The sequence below is a fragment of the Arvicanthis niloticus genome, chromosome 23 (genome assembly GCF_011762505.2).
Source record: "Arvicanthis niloticus isolate mArvNil1 chromosome 23, mArvNil1.pat.X, whole genome shotgun sequence".
Lineage (NCBI taxonomy): Eukaryota > Metazoa > Chordata > Mammalia > Rodentia > Muridae > Arvicanthis > Arvicanthis niloticus.
Genome location: NC_133430.1, coordinates 15,037,214 through 15,058,299, shown reverse-complemented (window position 1 = coordinate 15,058,299; position 21,086 = coordinate 15,037,214). Strand labels below are relative to the sequence as shown.

General features: G+C 39.2%; 1 protein-coding gene across 3 annotated transcripts in view; it reads left to right on the top strand.

Moving 5' to 3' along the window:
* Nucleotides 1-21,086, top strand: part of Ppp4r4 (protein phosphatase 4 regulatory subunit 4) — an 87,793-nt gene that overhangs the window by 16,000 nt on the left and 50,707 nt on the right. For all 3 annotated transcript variants that reach the window (XR_013106637.1, XM_076921303.1, XM_076921304.1), the window contains exon 3: nt 12,911-13,013. Coding sequence is in view for 2 of the 3 variants with exons in the window: in XM_076921303.1 (XP_076777418.1) it covers nt 12,911-13,013 (103 nt within the window). In the remaining variant the exon portion in view is untranslated. The remainder of the gene's footprint in view (nt 1-12,910; nt 13,014-21,086) is intronic.

Genomic DNA, 21,086 nt, shown 5'->3' with positions numbered 1-21,086 from the left:
ATTACCAAAGAAGGGACTTCTTTTTAAAATTGTTTTTACATGTATTTTTCATGTGTGTGATACATGCATGTACACATGTCACAGCACATGTGACAGTCCAGGGACAGCTTGTGAGAATGGGTCTTTCCTTCTTCCATGTGGCTCCAGGGCTTGAACTTAGGTTGTCAGGTTTGGCAAGAAGTACCTTAGTCTGCAGAGCCATGTGACTGACCCAGAAGAGACTACTTGAGCTTTAAGTAACCAGATACAAAGTTTTGAAAACTGTCAATTAAGTGGTTCTCTGACCCATCCCTGATAGCTTTTGGCCATTTAAAAAAAAAATCAAAGGGCTGGAGAGTTGGCTAAGTGGCTAAAAGCACATACTGTTTTGTCATTGAACCCAAGTTCGATTTCTAGCACCCACTTGTGGCTCATAGTTGTCTGTAACTCCAGTTCCTGGGGATCCAAGGCCCTCTTTTGGTACTGCACACATGTGGTACACATGCACACATGTAGGGAAAACATATACATAGAATAAAATTTAAAAAATATTTGAAAAACCATCAGAAGAGGCTTACAATAATGACTGTATGAAACTGACATGTTAAAAGTTAGTGTACATTGACTTTTTACCAAATAAGGGATTTCTCTACATGGCTAGAATGTACTTTGATATTTCCCTATTAGTTTTTCTTATCCCGCCCCATTTGTCAGTGTATATCCCTAATAATTTCACTCTTACTTTCAGGTTTCCTCATCTCCTAGATTCCACACATGAGAGAAAACATGCAGTACCTGTCTTTGTGGAACTGCTGTATTTTCACTAAGATGATGATTTCTAGTTCCTTCAATTTTCCTGCAAACGACATAATTTCATCTTTCTTTGTCTTCATGTATGTATGTATGTATGTATGTATATACACGCACACATATATATCATACAAACATACATACATACATGCATATGTTTCATTTTCATCCATTGATGGGCACCTAGGCTGAGGCTGTAACTTGGGGATTGTTAGCAGTGCATCCTTAAAGTTGGGTTTGCTGGTCTCCACAGCAGCTGACTTGGATTCTTTTGAGTATAGGCAGAGTAAAGGAAATTCAAATTCTTCACATACATAACAACTCCCCAGCCTAAAGCCTAAAGTGAAGGCTTGGGTCCCTTTGTGTCTCATTAGCATTAGGGAGAAGGGTCATTGTTGCACACAGGTTTTGCACACTGACTTAGTTGACTCAAGATCTCTAAGTGTTATAATTGATTTGTTTGTCTTACGTTTCTTCCAACTCAGTGTCTTATTTACCAGCACATCAGTCATATGAGCAGGCAGGAAATATTATGCATTATTGGGATATCTGTGTGGCTCATAGTATTCACTCTGGATTTTAGCCACCATTTCCATGATATCATTTTCAAATCTGGACTGTAGGTAGCTGCTCCTGACTTTTTTCCTTTGAACGTCAGGCCAAGGTACTTTGCTGGAACTCTGGTATTGTACTTCTACAAGGTGACTCCTTTAGGTTGTCTTGCTGTCCTTCCAAATGTGAAATCGCATTCATCACTTTTTAATCTAAATGTGTTCACTTTTTATTGAAGCCAGACTACCCTTTTAAACCATTTCAATTGCATGCTCTTCCTTTCCCATCAGTACTCTGAAGTGCCCAGCCACTAATTGCTGCCTGACAAAGTCTATTATTAGATTGTGCTGGAGGATTGAGAACGGTGCCTGGTACCCAGCAGTTCTGGATAAATACTTCCTGCAAGATTGACCCCGTCAGTCCACTTGTCTTCTGAAGGTTCAGTAATTGGGTCTTTTCCTTTGTCTGCAGTAGCTACTTACCACCCCTTTCTTCTGATACCAGGCTTCAGGTCTCTGTATTCCAAGTGTTGCTTGCCATTTTGTTTTCCCTTCTGAGCTTCTCTCTTAAATCATCTTGGTTCATCTATCCCTCCTGCTGTGCCAAAAATATGTTTTAGAAGCATTTTGAAAGGATTTTTCTTTCCAAAGTTTTTAGTTAATGAATGGGGAAAGCATCTCATTATTTGAAAAACTCTAACAGGGAATGAGCTTCCAGGAACCTTCATACTTTGCATATCTTTGTGCCTTTCAGCTCTACCTCTGCAGCTCAGGAATGAAAGTAGTCCTTCATGACTTCCCATTTACTCTGCAAAACACTATAGAACTTTGATCTTCATTATTATACTTTTCTGCCTGTATGCTCGCCAATAGGAATACATTTTACATTGTGATTGGCTATATACAAGTGCATATTTGTGTGTGTGATTATTAATAATATATATATATAACAAAAATTTAACAGTACTGATTTTATGTCTATGTCTAATAAAACATCAATGCTAACACCAAAAATAATCTTAATATGGAATTACAAAATGGAAAAAAATTCAAAGTAAATTTCATAAAAATAAAATTTAATGATACCTCAGGTGTGCTTGTATTTTATAAGTTAGTTCTATTCTAGGGCAAGTAGAGGTTTTGTCCTGCTGTAGAGTGTTGTAAGGTTTGCTGTGAAGTGTGAGGAGAGGGAAGCTAATTCCAAGATATATGTTTTCGAGTCAAAGAGCTGCTTCGTGCCTTTGTAAAGAGAGGAAGATAGAGAACCAGCTCAATTTTAGGTAGTTGGAGGCCATTCTACAGCTAGAAGCTATTTAATGTTTAATAAAGCTGAGGATTATGGCCATTTATAGCAAACACAGCCTCTGCCCCCTGCAAACGTAGTGTTTTGATAGTAGAGGGCACATATCAGGAGTCATCAGTAAAGTAATTTTTACTAGCAGTGACGTTATCAAATAAGCCATCTGACAACTCTTGTAGCAGTATCAGCTTAGAGATGCCTTTATTCAGTGGCAATGAGGATCAAACTCAGGGCACTAGGCAAATCCTTCCCCTTTAAGCTCCAGCCCAGAGAGAGAACTTACCTAGCTTGGTTTCTTCCCTCCCTTCCTCCCTCCCTCCCTCCCTCCCTCCCTCCCTCCCTCCCTCCCCCTCTCTTTCTTTCTTTTTTTTTAATTTTTAATTTCTTTCTTTCTTTCTTTCTTTCTTTCTTTCTTTCTTTCTTTCTTTTTTCTTTCTTTCTTTCTTGTTGACTTAATCTGTTTCTTGTTATGACACTGTGATCTGAGATTTGCTAAATATTATGGACTTAGAAATTGTAGGTTGAAATCTTTCTGTAATTTTTACTAGTTGATAACTTTGAGCAAGCCATTGTGTCCTTCCTGGGTCTCAGTTTACTCAGTTTTAAACTATAGAAACATATCTCTTCTATAGTGCAACGATTAATGAAATACTGTATGGGTAGTGCTTTGCCTCATGTAGTAAGCAGGGCCTTCAGTGTTAATTTTTTTACACTTGCATTAGTTATCTTTAAAAAATATATATGGTGATTATATTTATATATTTTGATTATAATCAAGTTTGATGGTTCTCTGACTTTATCAATCTTTTAAGACAATATTTTGAAGATTTAATGTTGATTTTTATGAATAAAGAAATTACTATTTGGGGTTTAGTTTTTGTTATGATCGCAAAGCAAGGGCTGTTTGGCACCCACTTCCTCATAAATTCAAACACAGTGTCAATGATTTATGTGTTGTGTTTGATCTTGAGTGAGAGCCACTTGTAAGGTCTCCTTGGCTCTGTATGGAACACAGGCCATTCAAACCCCAAGCTTTGTCAAATAGTAGTACTGAGTGGGGTTCTCAGATACAGTAGTGACATGTCAGCCTATCTTTTGGGGGTACCATCTACTTCACTTCTCTCTTTAGTAACTGGTTTAGGATTAAGTAAACTAGTCAGATTGTTCAGGCCAGGAAAAGAGAGGACTTTATGCTATGAAGTTAATATTCTTAGGGAATATTATAGGAATCTGTCTTCTCATTGAATTTTTAACTTTTAGATGGTTGGAATAAGATACCAGAGTAGTGACAAATTTTAAGACTATAGATTCATTGTAAGTGCTGGGAAGCAAACCCAGGGCTCCTTAAGTGTTAGGCAAACACTCTTCCATTGAGCTACATCCCTGTCTCTGTTTTGGCCTATTGTCACTTGATGGGATTGGACAACTCTTTCTTTCTTTTTCTTTTTTTTTTTTTTTTTTTTTTTTTTTTTTTTTCGAGACAGGGTTTTCTGTGTAGCCCTGGCTGTCCTGGAACTCACTCTGTAGACCAGGCTGGCCTCGAACTCAGAAATCTGCCTGCCTCTGCCAAGTGCTGGGATTAAAGGTGTGCACCACCACTGCCCGGCAAGGACAACGCTTTCATAACTAGAGCATGAAGCTTCATTTTGAGAGACTAGAAATCTTTTTGAATTTCCCTCCTTCCCCTCTTTCTCCTCTTTGTGTCCTTTTTTCCTTCCTTCCTTCCTTCCTTCCTTCCTTCCTTCCTTCTTTCCTTCCTTCCTTTTCTTGAGAGAGTCACATTGTATAGCCCAGGCTAGCCTTGAGAACTTCTATCCTTCTCATTCTCTTTGTTACTTGAGGTTATAGGTATGTGCTACCATGTTCTGCCCTCCTCACTCAGACATATACACACATATATCAACCTTCCTTCCTTGACTCTCAAGTTGATTATCACTTTGTGTATCATGCTACAGTGGTGGGCTGCATAGCTCAGGTAAGGAGCCAGAGTGGATGAATAAAGTGGCAGGATAGGCTTGATCTGTTATTCATTTGGCTTGTATTAACTACTTTTCTTGTGGCTCTGACAAACACATCATAGAAGTGACTCAGTGAAGGAAGAATTTGACTCGTGGTTCACAGGGATGATGGAGGAGGTAGAGTAGTGGGTGGCTTTATTCATGGGTGGGGCACTTGTGGTGTGCTACATCATAGTAGCAGATCTGAGCAGAGGTAGCTAGATCAGAACTCTAAAATACTGACCCCCTAGTGTTCCACATCTGCCACCATGGCTCTATCTCTTAAGTGTTCTGAGACCTCCTCAAATAGCATCCCATCTGGGGACTAGGGGTCCCAACATGAGCTGGTGCACATCCACACATTCAAACATAGCAGAGGCTGTGTAGTGTGTAGTGTATAGTGTGTAGTGTAGTGATTGACAGCATATATTTTGAGTTGTACAGGATGGATAGCTGTAGAATCTTTATCTTTCTAAAGAGAAAATAGGATATAGCCCATGATAGTATCTAACTACTTGTTGAGATTGCTGTGAGAATTAACCACTTTGAAGTAAGTCAGGTGTCTATTAGCACAGGCCTGGCATGTAGTATACCATTATTTTATCTTGTTATTGGGGGCGGGGGAAGCAAAGAAGCAATGCTTTTGGTGAAAGTGTAACTGACATAGTTGTGAGAGTAGGTTGGCACAGAAGAAAGAAAACCAGGGGGAATGTTAATGTTAGAAACTGGAGAGTCCAGAACTGAGGGATTGGAGTTGCAAGGAGAGTAGAACTGGTCTTATCCTTGGAAAAATGCAAAGGGTTCTGGCCAGCAAGGGAGCTCACTGAGTTTAAGGTTCTGGACGTGTGTGCCAGGCATGGGAAAGTACAAGCTCTGGGCCAAACACTCTTAACTGGAGGAGGGTGGAAACTGTCAGTTGGTCACATAGTCCCCTGAATGATGTTTACTATCACAGCAGAGGGAGTGGCAGTAGTGACAAGCAAACTTTATCATAGTAACAAATGCCTGGCTTAATATATCATCAAAAAGGCATTTTAAAATAGATGTATCTCCCATGGGAAAGCACATAATTAGTAACACTAATTTAGAATTTGAAAGCTAGCTGTCCTAAATCCATTTACTTAGTCTTGTATGCTCTCCTCTTCCCTCTTAACCTCTGGTGTGCAAGTAAGATGATTAACCCAGTTCTTCTCCATGTGTGAGAAATGGACTGCTACCTGCTGTGTGGCTTAGAGTGATTGTTTGTATCCTTTTGTTTCTGAGTGTCCTAAAGAGGAGCACACCCTAAAGACTAGCCAGAAGGGGCCATGGGACGGCCCAGGAATGTCTTCATGTTTGCCTTTCAGTAGAAAGTTGGAGGTTTTGAAGTCTTAGAAATGTAATTTGTCTAAACAAAAAGGGTAAGAATAACCTAATAATTATTTAAAGATTGTATATGCTGCATTAAGTAATTTTTTTTTTTTACACAGAATATTGTTCTGGGTCCCTTCCACTCAGTGGTGGTTGTGCAGATACATGTTAACTACACATGATTGTCATGTTTATCCTGACTGTGACCAAAGTTAGCTGAAGGTAATCAAAGACTCACAGCCTTGAAAACTTCCAGTTCAGCATTTCACTTTAGCAGACACGTCTACTGTTATTCATGACTCTTTTGTCCTATTGCTAACCCTTTCCAAATTGTTCCTCACACTTTCCTCTAGTGTGCATTTAAGCTGACTGACTTAAGCTAGGGTTATTGTTGCTATGATGAAATACCATAATCAAAGCAATCTGGGGAGGAAAGGGTTTATTCAGTTTATATTTCCACATCACAGTTCATCATAAAAGAAAGTCAGGACAGGAACTTAAGCAGGGCAGGTACCTGGAGGCAGGGACCGATGCAGAGGCTATGAAGGAGCGCTGCTTACTGGCTTGCTCCTCAAGGCTTGCTCAGCCTGCTTTCTTATAGATCCCAGGACCATCAGCCCAGGGATGGCACTACCTGAAATGTGGCGGGTCCTTCCTTATCAGTCAATAATTAATTAAGAAAATGCCCTACAGGCCTGCCTACAGCCGGATCTTATGGAGGCATCTTCTCAGTTGAGACTCACTCCTTTCAGATACTTAGTTTGTGTGTTAAATTGACATAAAACTAGCTAGCACAGACTATAGTCATTCGGCCTGTGCTGCTGTTGGTTGTGTTCTTTGTTATAACATCAATATTGAGGACAGATGAGAAAGACGCACTTGTGCTGGATAGGCTTCTTCACTGGGCAAACTGCTGTGCTCATGGCTCATTCCACTCAGTCTACAAGCTGTGGTGACTGCAGGTATCTCTCTACCTTCCTGGCCTAGGTTGTCTGCTCTGATAAACATCATAGTCAAAAGTAACGGGTGGAAAAGGTTATTTTATTTTACAGCTTTTAGTCCACTTTAGAGGGAAGTCAGAGCAGGATCCTGGAGGCAGAAGCCCAAGCAGAGGCCACGGAGGAACACTGCTAACTGGCTTGCTCCTCATGTTTCTTCAGCCTGCCCAGGGGTGGCACCATTCTACTGATCCGGAACCTGCCATTTTAATCATTGAGAAAACATCCCACAGACTTGTGCACAGGCACAATGATGGAGGCACTTCCTCATTTGAGGAGCCTTTCCCCAGACATTTCTAGTTTGTGTCAAGTTGACAAAAAACCTAACTAATACACTTTCTAAAATTATTTTTTATTTAAAAAAAAAAAAACTACTATAATGGCTTCCAAGATCCAGACCACAGTAGCAGAATCACTGTGAGAAATCAAGTCCTTAGGCCTCAGCAAGATCTATGAAACCAGATTCTGGAGGTTGGCTCAGTTTTTCTAAGTTCTCCAAGGTGATTCTCCAACATGCTACGTCTGAGAGCCACTTCTCTAGCATGCTGTGTTTCCCAACCTGCATGTACTTCTTGACATCAGGACTCATGAATTTCTACTAAGCTGAGCATGTAGCTGAAAATAGGAAATGGCCATTGTGGCACTGCTAGTCACCTTATTCAGCTAACAGTTGCTTTGCCTAAAGCAGTGTTTCTTGGGTAATTTTTTGTTGTTGAAATGTGGATTTCTGTATTGTGGGGAATTGTCCTGTAGGATGTTTAGCAGCATCCTGGGTTCTATCTGCTGGGTAACAGGATATTTGTGATGGTGAGAGATGTCTTTATACCCTGTCATATGGACCCCACACAGAAGCGGGTAGGGGAGGGGGAGTTCACTGACTACTGGACCACTGGTTAGCCTGGTTCCCTATTTACTAATGGTGCTCACTATGTTATCCATGCTACGTTTTTTATTTTCCTTCCTGGTAGGAGAAGAACCAGGTTATTAATTGATTATAGAAATTTGGGGTTTTTTTTTGTATTTGTTAGCAATTATGAGAATTATGGTTCAGGTTCACTTTTTTGCCTATTTTTTCCTATATACAGTATAAGCAGTGTCAGCCTCTGAAACATTACTGCTTTGTTAATATTATATTGTTATCAAAACCAGTGACAACATGACTTTCTCTTAATTTGTTTATTTTATTTTGATACCCAAATAATTTTATTTCAAGTTCAACAGTTTAAGTGGTGGTTGTACTGTATTAATTTATTGGAATATGGTATATCCTTTCATTTTTTAAACTTTAGAAAAATTATTTTAAAATTGATATGTCTGGGTGTTTTATCTGTGTGTATATCTGTGTACCTACCGTGTGTGCTTAGTGCCTGTGAAGGTCAGAAGAGAATATCAGATTTCTTGGAACTGGAGTTGCAGATAGATATAAACTACCATGTGGGTGCTGGGCATTTTAACTGGGTCCTCACTGTAAACCAGTGAGCCATCTCTCTAGCCTATAATTTAAAATTTAAATATTTACTTATGTATGTGGAATCAGAGGACATCCTTGTGGAGTTAGTTTTCTCCTTTTACCTGTATAGAGGTTCCAGGAATTGAACTCAGATTGTTAGGCTTTCAGGCAAGTATCTTTTACCTTTGAGCCATTTTGCCATCCTGGCTTTTTTTTTTATTGGATATTTTATTTACATTTCAGATGTAATCCCCTCCCCCCCCACCTATGAACCCCCTATGCTATCACCCCCTCCTGCTTCTATGAGGATATGCCCCCACCCACCCTCCCACTCTCACCTCCCCACCCATGATCTTCCCCACACTGGGGCGGCCAGCCTTCACTGGACCAAGGACTTCCTCACCCACCTATGCCTGACACTGTCTTCCTCCACTACATATACAGCTGGGGCCATGGGTCCCTCCCTCTGTGCTCCCATGCTGGTGGTTTAGACCCTGGGAGCTCTGGTTGGTTGGTATTGTTGCTCTCCCCATGGGGCTACAAACCCTTTCAGCTCCTTCAGGCTTCTCTCTCCCTCTTCCATTGGGAACCCCATGATCAGCTCAATGGTTCCCTGTGAGCATCCACCTCTGTATGTGTCAGGCTCTGGCAGACTTCTAAGGAGACAGCTATATCAGGCTCCTGTCAGCATGCGCTTCCTGGCATCCACATCAGTCTACCTTTGGCGACTGCACATGGGATGGATACCTAGGTGGAACAGTCTCTGGGTTGCCTCTCCTTCAGTTTCTGTCCCACGCTTTGTCTCCATATTTGCTCCCATGAGTATTTTGTTACCCCTTCTAAGAAGGATCAAAGCACCCACACTTTGGTCTTCCTTATTCATGAGCTTCATGTGGTCTGTGAATTGTATCTTGGATATTGCAAGCTTTTGAGCTAATATCCAATTATCAGTGAGTACATACCATGTGTGTTCTTTTGTGATTGGGTTACCTCACTCAGGATGATATTTTCTAGTTCCTTCCATTTACCTAAGAATTTCCTGAATTCATTGTTCTTAATAGCTGAGTAATATTCCATTGTGTAAATGTACCTCATTTTTTGTACCCATTCCTCTGTTGAAGGACATCTGTGTCCTTTCCAGCTTCTGGCTATTATAAATGAGGCTGCTATGAACATAGTAGAGCATGTGTCCTTGTTATGTGTTGGAGCATCTTCTGGGTATATGCCCAGGAGTGGTATAGCTGGGTCCTCAGGTAATGCTATGTCCAATTTTCTGAGGAACTGCCAGACTGATTTCCAGAGTGGTTGTACCAGCTTGCAATCTCACCAACAATGGAGGAATGTTCCTCTTTCTCCACATCCTTGCCAGTGTCAGCTGTCACCTGAGTTTTTGATCTTGGCCATTCTGACTGGTGTGAGGTTGTATCTCAGTGTTGTTTTGATTTGCATTTCCCTGATGCTAAAGGATGTTGAACATTTAGGTGCTTCTTGGCCATTCGAATTTCCTTAGTTGAGAATTCTTTGTTTAGCTCTGTAGCCCATTTTTTAATAGGGTTATTTGGTTGTCTGGAGTCTAATTTCTTGAGTTCTTTGTATATATTGGATATTAGCCCTCTATTGGATATAGGATTGGTAAAGATCTTTTCCCAATCTGTTGGTGCCATCCTGTTTTTTAAAAATGTTTTCTTTACCATTTCATACATTTTTATAGTATTCACCCTCCCTTCTCCATATAAACCTCTTCCACATTCATGGCTTTTTGTTTTCTTTGTGTTCCATTGAGTTTAATCTGGAAGGTCTGTGTGACAATGGGTTTGAACTATCCATCAGAGCCTCCTGGGCTCAAAAGTGGGTACACAACTGGATACTGTGCCTCCTTCCTCTCAGAATGTTAGCTGTCAGTAGTTCAGCAGTAAGTGGTGGGTGGGGCCCTGTGAGCCCCTTCTCACCCACAGCTCTTTGTTGGTGGGGCCAGTCTTATCTAGGCCTAGTGCCAGTGTCTCAGCCAGTGTTCCATTACTGTGAGGAGACACCATGACCAAAGCAACTCTTATAAATGAAAACTTTTCATTGGGGCTGGCTTACAGTTTCAGAGGCTTCGCTCATTATCACAGCAGGGAGCATGGTGACAGGCAGATGTGGTGCTGGAGGCTGGAGATGTAGCCACATACTGATCCATAGGTAGGTAGATAGGTAGATACAGACAGGCAAAGACAACACACACACACACACACACACACACACACACACACACACACACACACACAAAGCCTGGCATGGCCTTTTGAAACCTCAAAGCCCACACCCCTAGTGACACTTATTCCAAGAAGATCATATCTCCAACTCCTTCTAATTTTTTTTCAGATAGCACCACTTCCTGGTGACTAAGTGTTCAAATATACTAGCTTATGGGGACCCTTCTTTTTTAAACCTCCACAGCCATTTAAAAAACATTTTAAACTTAAACGTGAAATCCCTTGCTTGGTGTTCGTCCTTGGACTCTTCAGTCAGCATGTTGTATCTTCGCTGTCTTTCTTCGGTGTTAATTTTCTCATATACTTTTTACTTTTTCATTTGTATTTTAAGTTCTCCCTTTTTTGTTATCAATGGCTGTTTCATTAGCATCTTTTCAAGCTGAGTCATTTTCCAACTTTTTGCTGAATTCTATCACCTCAGTTCTATGTTTTCATAATTAATGATGACCTACGATCTTTTTGTATTTTATGCATTTTCTTAATTTTCTTTTATAGACAAATAGTAGGTTACAGTTACCTTTTTTATTACTTTCTGTAGTGTTGAACATGGGATGTTTTGCCTTTTGAGGTCCAAGTGTTCCAACACATGGGCCTATACTCACACTTAAATCACAATAGTAGTGTATTTGTTTATGTAGCTGATAGACTACATTATCAGAAACAGGGTAACCTGAAACAACAAGGTATATTGTTTTTGTAGTTCTGTAGACCAGAAGCCCCAAATCAAGAAATTGGTGGAATTGTAGGCCTGTTTAGTGTGACATTCTAGTGAGTGTCCGAGTATCTTGGCCTTTATCTCAGGATTCTTCTAAAAATTAAGAATATCCCCAGTATTTCAGGATTAGGATGTAGATTTATTTTTAGGCAATACCCTTCAACCTATGACAACTAATTTTTTTTTGAACTTTAGTTTCCATCTGGCCAGCTTCCTAGGCTAGCATAGTTCCCTACTTCATGCAACTCTCTTTTCTTCCTTCATGTTATCTTTAAATGGTTTATTATAAAGATAAGAACAGTGAAATGATGGCGATACCTTGTCTTCCATAGTCTGCCGTGCTGCCTCAGGCCAAGACTTGCCACATGGCAGGGCAGCTTCATTCATGAGAACATGCTTCTTATGACAAACCTGCACAACTCTGAAGACACAAAAATATTACCTAAAAAACCTACTTGAACACCTTATATTTAATGTTCACATAAATTTCATAAAGCCATGAATAATTCTTGTTGCAGGTACTTTTCTGTTGCTATGATAAAACATTACAAAAGAGTTTCAAGTTTCAGAGGCTTAGGGTCCATCACCACAATGGTGGAGAGCATGGGGGCAGGCAGGCAGTGCTGGAACAGTACCTGAGAGCTTACTTCTTGAAATACAACCTTGAGGCAGAGAGAGGGAGTCTTAGAATGGCTCCTTTGAAACTCAAAGCCCACCTCCAGTGACACTCCTTCTCCAAATAGCTTTACCAACTGGGGACCAAGTATGAAAGTAAATGTTGCACCATGTGCTAGGTGGCATTTCACTCTAGTACTTGATGTGCTTGGTGCTTGCAAACTTGTGTTGCTCAGTCTGTGCTTTAAAGAAGCATTGCTAGTTCATGGAAGTGTTCCCCTCCCCCACCCCAGAAGAATTTGAATACTTTCCCAAAGTATTTAGGCCTCTAGAATACCACAAAGGTTATTTTGGGATCAAAGCCTCAATGCATGTTACACCAAAAAGGTATTATATAAAATGTCCTAGTGGCCTGTTAGAGAATTGAGTGTATCTTTTAGAAGTTTCTTGCAATTAATGGAGCCAGTCTATACAAGTCATTACAGTGTACTCAAAATTGTGTTTTTGCCTATGTTATTTTAATTGTTGCTGTGATTATTATTTTACTATTTTGCCATAATGCATTTTATCATTTATATATTTATAAAGTATAGCAAACTGACAGATGGCAGAGAAAAATGTAATAGAATTTTAAAGTATTAGTAATATTGTTAAACTTAATAACATATATATATAAACAGGAATTCTTATTTTAACATAACTGTAATAGCTACATGTATTTATTATAAGATTTATTTAACCAATTTTTTCTGGTTTTATTTTTATATCTCAACAATATATTTAAAACATTGTAAGGAAGTCATTAAAAGCAGTCATTTTTCAAATTAACCCATTAAATTAAAAATTTAGCTCCTAATTTTAAATTTAAAAATTTGCATTTTCCTTGTAAGTGCTGGTCAAGATATCCAAGGAACAAGTGTGATTGCAAATCTTCCATTTTTGATGCGACAGAATCCTACTGAGACACTTCGGAGAGTCTTACCCAAAGTCAGAGTAAGTTGGTATGAAATAAGATTTCAATTTCTCGTTTTTTCCCCTCAATAGCATGTTTGTCAATATTGAGAGAAAATGTCAGAGCTTTCATTGCTGATCATTTTTACCTACTAATGGAGTAGAAGAAGTGTTATGTGTATTTGAGTTATGATAGAAATATTTAGGAAAATTAGTTGTAAAGAGTTCCTTGGTGATTTTCAGTAAAGACATTTTAAAGGTAGATTTTTAATAGCTTAAAATGTTACTAAAATGTTACTGTCTTTTTAAAATTATAGGTATATCATTTGGTATTCTTTTCTTTTTTTTTCCCCAAAAATTAGCACAGTAATTGTATGGTCTGCATTACCAATAATAATTTAACTAAGATCCTGCATGACCAGCCTGTGGTGACTTCTGAAGACTCATCATATGAGGTGTATTATGCTTGATCACAATTTTACTTTACATTTATTCTTCCCTAGTTTCACTATTAGCTTCTTGCTGTGAACATAAATGTTTTCTTCACTATCACATTTCTTCTCTAAGTACATAATGCCCATTGGTTATTAATAATTCATGGTAGAATTTAATGACTAGTATTTATTATTTATTTGTACCTGTGTGCAAAGAACTCTTTTTTTAAAAAAAAAAAAAAAAGTATTTTGTGAGCAATCCAGATAGCATTCTTTGTGTTCAATTCTCCTGCATCTTAACCATTGATGGGGTCAGAGGTTGCCTGCTACTGGACATAAGATTGGCTAGGAATGAGCTTTATTAGCTTGCTCCCAGTTTTCTATTTGGCTATAACTGTTTACAAATTAATATATACATATTTAAAAATCATAATCATTAGCATATCTGTGAGTTTTACTTTTTGGCATTATACATAATATGGTTCCAACTACTGTCATTTTATAAGATGCACACACTTCTATAAGACAATATGAGGTTTTATTGGATACCATGGTGATTCATGAGTGTATTAAGCTTTGCTCTGTCTCTTTTCCCAGAATCATGCCCAGTTTTGGAGTAAGCTTATATAGATCAAGTCTACTTGTACATTCAATTTTGGTAGTGTCAACTGATCCAATGTGTTGTTATCATGACACCCGGAGGTACCAGTTAAATGGTAGAATCATCTTGGGTAGGGAGTTAATGTAAGCAAGAAAATTAAGTTTAAAGTTAAAAAACATCAAACATTCTGCATACTGTGTTGAGTTGGCTAAGTCTGGTCCCCAGAGAGCAGACTGAGTGTCCATAGTGAATGCCTGGTTCCCATAGAGGTTGGAGGAGGTTATTATTAGGATCCTGAGACTGGAGTTCTAGTTTTAAGCTGTCATATGGCTTCAGGGAATTGAATCCAGATCCTCTGGAAGGGCAGTCAGTACTTGTAGTTGCCGAGCCATCTCTCCAGCCCCTAGCATTCAGATGTAAAAAACAAGAATGAAGGATGAAGGTAGACAGCAACAACCTTTACAGGTCTGCCAGCATTTTACTAATGTGTTCATAGAAGGCAATTGACTGACTCCTAAGAAACTTGCATGTGTAAGGCTGTGGGTTCAGTTAAATCCCCAGCACCAAAACATCTCCCCTTTAATAAAAAGAATATGCATTCATTTCATTTATGTGGTATATTGATACAGTTTCAAATGCATCTTCTGAAACTATAAGGTATGCTTGAATCATACAAAATATTTTTGTGTTTTTGAGACAGGGTTTCTCTGTGTAACCTTAGCTGTCCTGGAACTCTCTTTGTAGACCAGGCTGGTTTCTAATTCCATCTGCCTCTGCCTCCTGAGTACTGGGATTAAAGGTGTGTGTCATCATGTCCAGCTGAAGATGATGGTTTTAATACAGAATATTAATGATTAATTGGATTCAAAACTAATGCCCATTAATGAATTTGTTTTAAGAAAACTTTTTGTTAAATTACTGATTTTCATGTAATTTTTGTATGTATGTATGTATATGTGTATGTATGTATGTATGTATGAATGAATGTACATGTATGTGTGTACATATGTCAGAGTCTCATGTAGCCCAGGCTGGTGTGAAACTCAGTATTTAGCTGAGGATGACCCTGAACTTCTGCTGATCCTCCTGCCTCTACCTCCCAAATACTAGCATTAGAAGATTACACCATCATTCCCAGTTTATGTGTTAATACAGGGGCTCAAATCTGGGGCTCTGTGAAAGCTAGGCAAGCACTCTGCAGCTAAGCTATAGCCCCAGCTTTTTATTCTTTCTTAAGGTTAACTAGTAGGCAACCATTTTAGGGCCTTCATCTCTCTTGCCTATACTATTTGAAGGAGTTACAAAAAAGGTAGAAGGGTTTCAGGTGGGAGGGACCTCACTTCAGGAAGGTCCACAAGCCATGCAGATGGGTGAAGGGGCACTGGCATGTGGTAGAGTACTGTGTGGTTCTGACTTAGCATAGAAACGATTGAGTGAAGCACAGAAGATAGACTTAACTGGGTAACAGTGATAACAGTGCTTTTGTAGACAGCTTCATACATAATCAAAGATGGCCAAACATTTATCAGTGCATTTCTGCTGGTGAAACTATGCCGATTTGCAGATGATTTTGAAATTGCTGTGCTCAGAGAGCATCAAGACTTACTGGTACTTCAGGCTAGCAACATTTTCAAGTCTGCCTGGCTTCTTCCTGTGATTACTTCCCAGTGATAAGGTGTGATAAAAATTTTCTCATAGTCACTCTGTTCACCTTGTTATCCTGATGATTTCTTAGTTGATTTTGTGGTAAAGGCACATTGTATGCCAGAGTAAGTGAGCACTTAGTAATAGTGACATTTATGGTCACTTGTATTTATTTACTGAGCACTGCTTGCCAGGTGTGAGGCACAGTTGTAAACACTGAAGTAGAGATGAGTACAAGACCAGGAACTTGTTCTCTAGGAGACTGTAATGCAGAGGTGACCCAGATTTTAACAAGTAATCAAATAAAAGGCTGACTGTCACTTGTGATAAGTGCTAAATGATGAGTGTAAGACAAACAAATGGATGCTGAGTCAAAGTGGTAAAGTTAACAACAGGAGACCTATGCACCAGAGGGCAAGGAGAGCCCCGTAGCAATTCACTGTGGCCAAGCAGCAGCAGGTGGCTGGACATGCAAGCACCTGGTAGAACAGGCGCTGGTAAGTGTGGTTGGGGCTAGTGGGAAGGGTGGAGTATGAACAGAGACCAGGCTGAACTAATGCCAGTGACACTGGATTTGAGGACAGTGGAAAGCTATTGGAGACTTTGAGCAACAGAGTTACTGTCTGTTCACATCCTGTGGCCATTTTGTTTAGTGGGTGGACTAGAATGGGACCGTTAGGAGGCTCCAGGACTGGGTCTCTAAGAGTCAGTGGCAGGCAGGATTGACATGGTGAACCAAAGCAATAGAGCGGTGTGCATGGATGTCTCAGATACATCTATTAGAGTGAACAGCATTCCATAATGGATTGGAATGGATGAATTCCAGTTGGACTGGAGTGGGGAGCAGTGTCCTAATGGTTGGTGTAGGCATCTGAGTGGTTTTTAGTGTGTGAGGAGATGGTCTGTTGAGCGCACAGGTGATAATAATCTGAGTACTTGCTAGTATTGGTCTTTCATGATTCACTTTGAGAGAACTTAAATATACAAGCAGTGAGTATATCATGCAGGAAGTAGCTATTCCCAAGGGCATTACCACCTTTGTGACACCAGCCTAACCAGCTCTCAGAGCTCGTCCCTTACTTTGCTTCACCTAAAAGAACACGAGGAAAAGTGATGTGGGGGACTTTGCTGGTCCTGCATGTTATAAAATTGTACTGGTGATAACCATGTTTGTTTGTTTACTACATTTACATTTTTATCCTTACTACTGGGTCTTAAATAAAATATGTTTTTTTTTTTTTTTTTTAAAGAAGGCAACCTCTTTTCACTGTTTTAAAGATGAAGGAATTGGATCTTTCTTTTCTTTTTTTTTGTGTTTGTTTGTTTGTTTGTTTGAGACAAGATCTCTCTAGGTAGTCCTGCCTTTCCTAGGATTTTTCTATGTGGATCAGGCTGTCCTCAAACTCAAAATACTCCTGCTTCTGCCTCCCCCTTACTGGGATCAAAGGTGTGAGCCACATCTAGCTGAGATGTAGAAATTTTGACTTTAAAACAGCAGGGGCTGGAGAGATGGTTCAGCAGTTAGGAATGGAAACTTTCCTTCCAGAAAACCTAAGCTTGGTTCTCAGTACCCAGATAAGGTAGTTTACAACCACTTGTAACTCCAGCTCCAGGGAATCTGATGCTCTCTTCTGGCTTCTGTGGGCACTGCTGAACTCTCACATGTTTACACACACACATACACACACACACACTTAAAAATTAATCTACAAACAAAATAAATAAACTATAAAAATTAGGATTATATTTGCACTAATCTTATTATATTTACAAAATTTCCTTTCAAAACTAGATCCAAAGTGGATGGTAACATGTTGTGTACTTCTCAAGGTAGAACTTAAGTAAAAATCAATAAAGAAAATAATTTTTGATTTCCAATTTAAGTTCTATAAATATGATAATACTTCAAGATATAGTTATTTTAGTCATGTTATATAATTTAATCCTATGGTCATTATTTGATCTAGTAATTTTCTACAACTTAATAATAGATTGAATTCTGAGATGTTAGATTTTAATATTGAATTTTTGCTTATGCTGTCTAGAAGTGAAGAAATTTTTATTGTCAAGACATGTCTAGAAGTGAAGAAATTTTTATTGTCAAGATAAAGTTCTTAAACTCTGTATTCCTTTCTAAAATTACAGATGAAGGTGATACTACACCTAACATAGTATAATTGTATACCATTACATTACAGCACCCAGCAGTTCTTCTTGTTCCTCTTGAATTTTTGAATTCATTTACTTGCTCATTTACTTAATTTTTGTTCCAAAAAATATGTCATAATATTATTCAGCAGAAAATGTGTAGTGTCAGGCACAGAGAATAATTACAGTGAGTACTTACTCAGGTCCTGTGAGAGTCAGCTACTGTACACTATTGGATGTTTTATGTGTTTTAATCCCTGAGCCCAGACAAAGGTTCTGTGACACCCATCCCACAGAGGAAGAGACCCTAGTCAACCAACTTGCCTACAGCAGCTTGTCAGCCTCATGATTGGCTGATCTGATTGCAGATCTTTAATGTGTAATTCACTTCTCAGGCCTCAGCCACCTTGTCTGGTTACTACAACAACTGCACATGGGACCAATTGCTTCTACTTTGCTACCCAGAGGCCACTAACCCAGAGAGGGCTTTAAGAAATACCAACCAATTGTGTTTTATATTCTTGTGTGTGAAAATTATTACTTCAGTAGTGAAATGAAATGACAGAATGCTGTCCCTTTCACTTTCCCTCCTCTTATACCCAAGAATCAAGCTCTGATCCTGGGAAACTGCAAATGTTACCTTATTCTAGAACAAAGTCATTTCAAAATGTGCTTAAATCATGGATCTGGAGATAGGGAGACTGTCTTGGGTCATTTAGATGGGGCCCAAACGCCAACACATGTCTCTTAGTAGAAGAAACCAAAGATGAAGGAGTGGGAAAGACAGCAGTGAAGACAGAGATGGGCAGCACAAGAGCTAGAAGCCTGTGGCTGCAATGTGTCACTGAACATCTTGGTCTGAGTCATACTGCTTTAGCACATCTCTTTGTACAACTACGGGAGAGTGCATTTCCGTTGCTTTAATGCATCCAACTTCTGTTAATTTGTAATAGGAGTTGAAAGAAAACCAAAACATATCACTTTTTATTTCAGATAGAATAAAGAGCTTCTACCATATCCTTTTGGACCTTGGCACCTACCAGTCTTTCCATAAAGGCAGAAATCTTTGTCACCCTGGCTTGTCATTTTATCCCCAGAGCCTGGAATAGCATTTGGAAATAACAGGCACTCACAGGCTACTTTAGAAAGAATGTCGATTGAACGTAATGTTCTGAGAAAGTCAGTGTCTACCTGGGAGACCATGATGTGTTTGACACGCTGGCCTGACTCACCAAGGCCTTCTTGAGCGAGTCAGCGTTGGTGGTGTCTGTAACACTGACTTGTGCTGTCAGAGACACTTTACAGGGGTAGGAGGGGAAGATGGAGTACAGAATAGAAGACAACAGAGACAGGGGCTATTAAACCAATATGAAATTTGATTATTTAAAGTTGGTAGATGTGATACAGCAATAGTTAGATTCAGCAAAAAATCTACCACTTCCACTTTTAGTACTGTTTGTGACATTATTTTCCTGAGTCGACACAGTAAGAAAGTACCAGGAATACCTTCCAGTCTGAATAATAAACATTTTATACTGAATACAGACAGATTCTTAAATGATCTCATTTTGAAATTTGAATGGAAAGCATTTACTTTGCAAATAAAGATGTTTGTGAATGAAAAGCTGCGTGTGTTTTTAAAGTCTTGCTGGAAGTAGCTCGGTTGAATGGACACGAGGAGAAGCACTTCCTGTGGAGCAGGTGCTATGTGTCATGCCTTAGATACATACCCTGAACAATTGTCAAGCCATCTGATGGATTGTACTCATTTAAAGCTCACGGATGAGACCTCATCTCAATGTTTGACTGTAATGTTAAGTTTGTAAGAATTATGAAAGAATATAATTGATTTTGATAGTGCTCTGGAAAATAAAAACAGCCTTAACTAAGGACTGGACGAGTATAAGTGAGTGACACAGACTCCTTTCTTCTTTAGTTTGTATCTCAGAAAATGTTCCTCTCTTCCTCACCATAGTTGACAATTTCTGAGATAAAAGTTTAAATTCTGAGAAAAGCAAAAGGGTTTTATGAAAACAACATAATTATACATCTTAAGCAGAACATGATGTTCCAGGACCCCAGCAGGTCACAGACTGCCTGTGGTGGAGCATAGCATTCCATTGGCTGACACTCTGATTGCAGGCAAGGAAAGGGGGGGGGGGGGAATATTCCCACAGTGGTATAAGGTTAATGGAGGTTTCTAGCATCAGGGTAAGAATCAGCCGTGCAGGAAGCTTTCTGATCTAGAGGTACAGAGTTATAGAACAGTCTCCTAGTTTTCCAAGAAAGCAAATGGGCGCCGCTGTGACGGGAAGAGTTAGAACAGGACACACAGTGGAGACCGCTCTTTTTGTTTTATAGTGCAAAATAAAATGTTGTTAACCATAGTCGGTCAAGGATAATGTCTGCATTATGGTTTTGCATTTTATGTTTATTTATATTTAAAGATGAAATAGATTGGCATGGTTAGTTTATAATAATAAAGTTCTATGGAAACATTTATAAGTATGTAGATCAGGCATAAAGGAAGAATCACATAAGGAAGACAATTTTTTTTTTTTTTTTTTTTTTTTTTTTTTTTTTTTTGTGACTAGGCCTGACTTAGCCCAGGCTGGTCTCAGATTGTCTGTGCGTTAAAGGATGGTCTTGAACCTCTGATCCTTGTGCCTCAGCCTCCCAAGTGTCAGAATTACAGGTACATGTCACCATGCTCAGCAGTTAATATTTTTTTTTTTTACTAGATCTAAAGTTTGATTTGTGTTTCATAAAATTCTAGTAGAAAGCAGTGTTTTTATATTTGCTTCTTGGTCATTTTACCATCCACACTGCCTGTAATAAAAATGAACTGGATCTTCTGAAATTCGTTTAAATGTGCAGTTGAGCTTAAAAGAATAAAAAACAATCCCCTGGGCTCAAAATATTTTCCAAAACTAGGTTAGCCTCTAAACCCACATGCTCATATCTTTTCTTGAACCTGTCAGAGGTAATCACAAGCTGCCACAGGAGTTGACTCTCAAGAGCAAGATGATGCTGAGTCTAGGACATAGGGACACTGGCTTGTTTGTTTGCTTCACTATAGACTCTTTGTATTGCTATGGCTAGGCTTTGTCTCACAATCTCAGTCTCTATTTTCTGAGGACCAGTTCAGATGTGCCACTATATCTGGAGATGGCTCTGCTTTTAACAGAATTTTACAAGTTGCAGGCCAGGGTCTGTATCAGGTTGAGCTAACTTGCAACTTTGTACTCAGCAGCGCCACCTATAGGTCTCCTCTGTTTGGGACAGAGC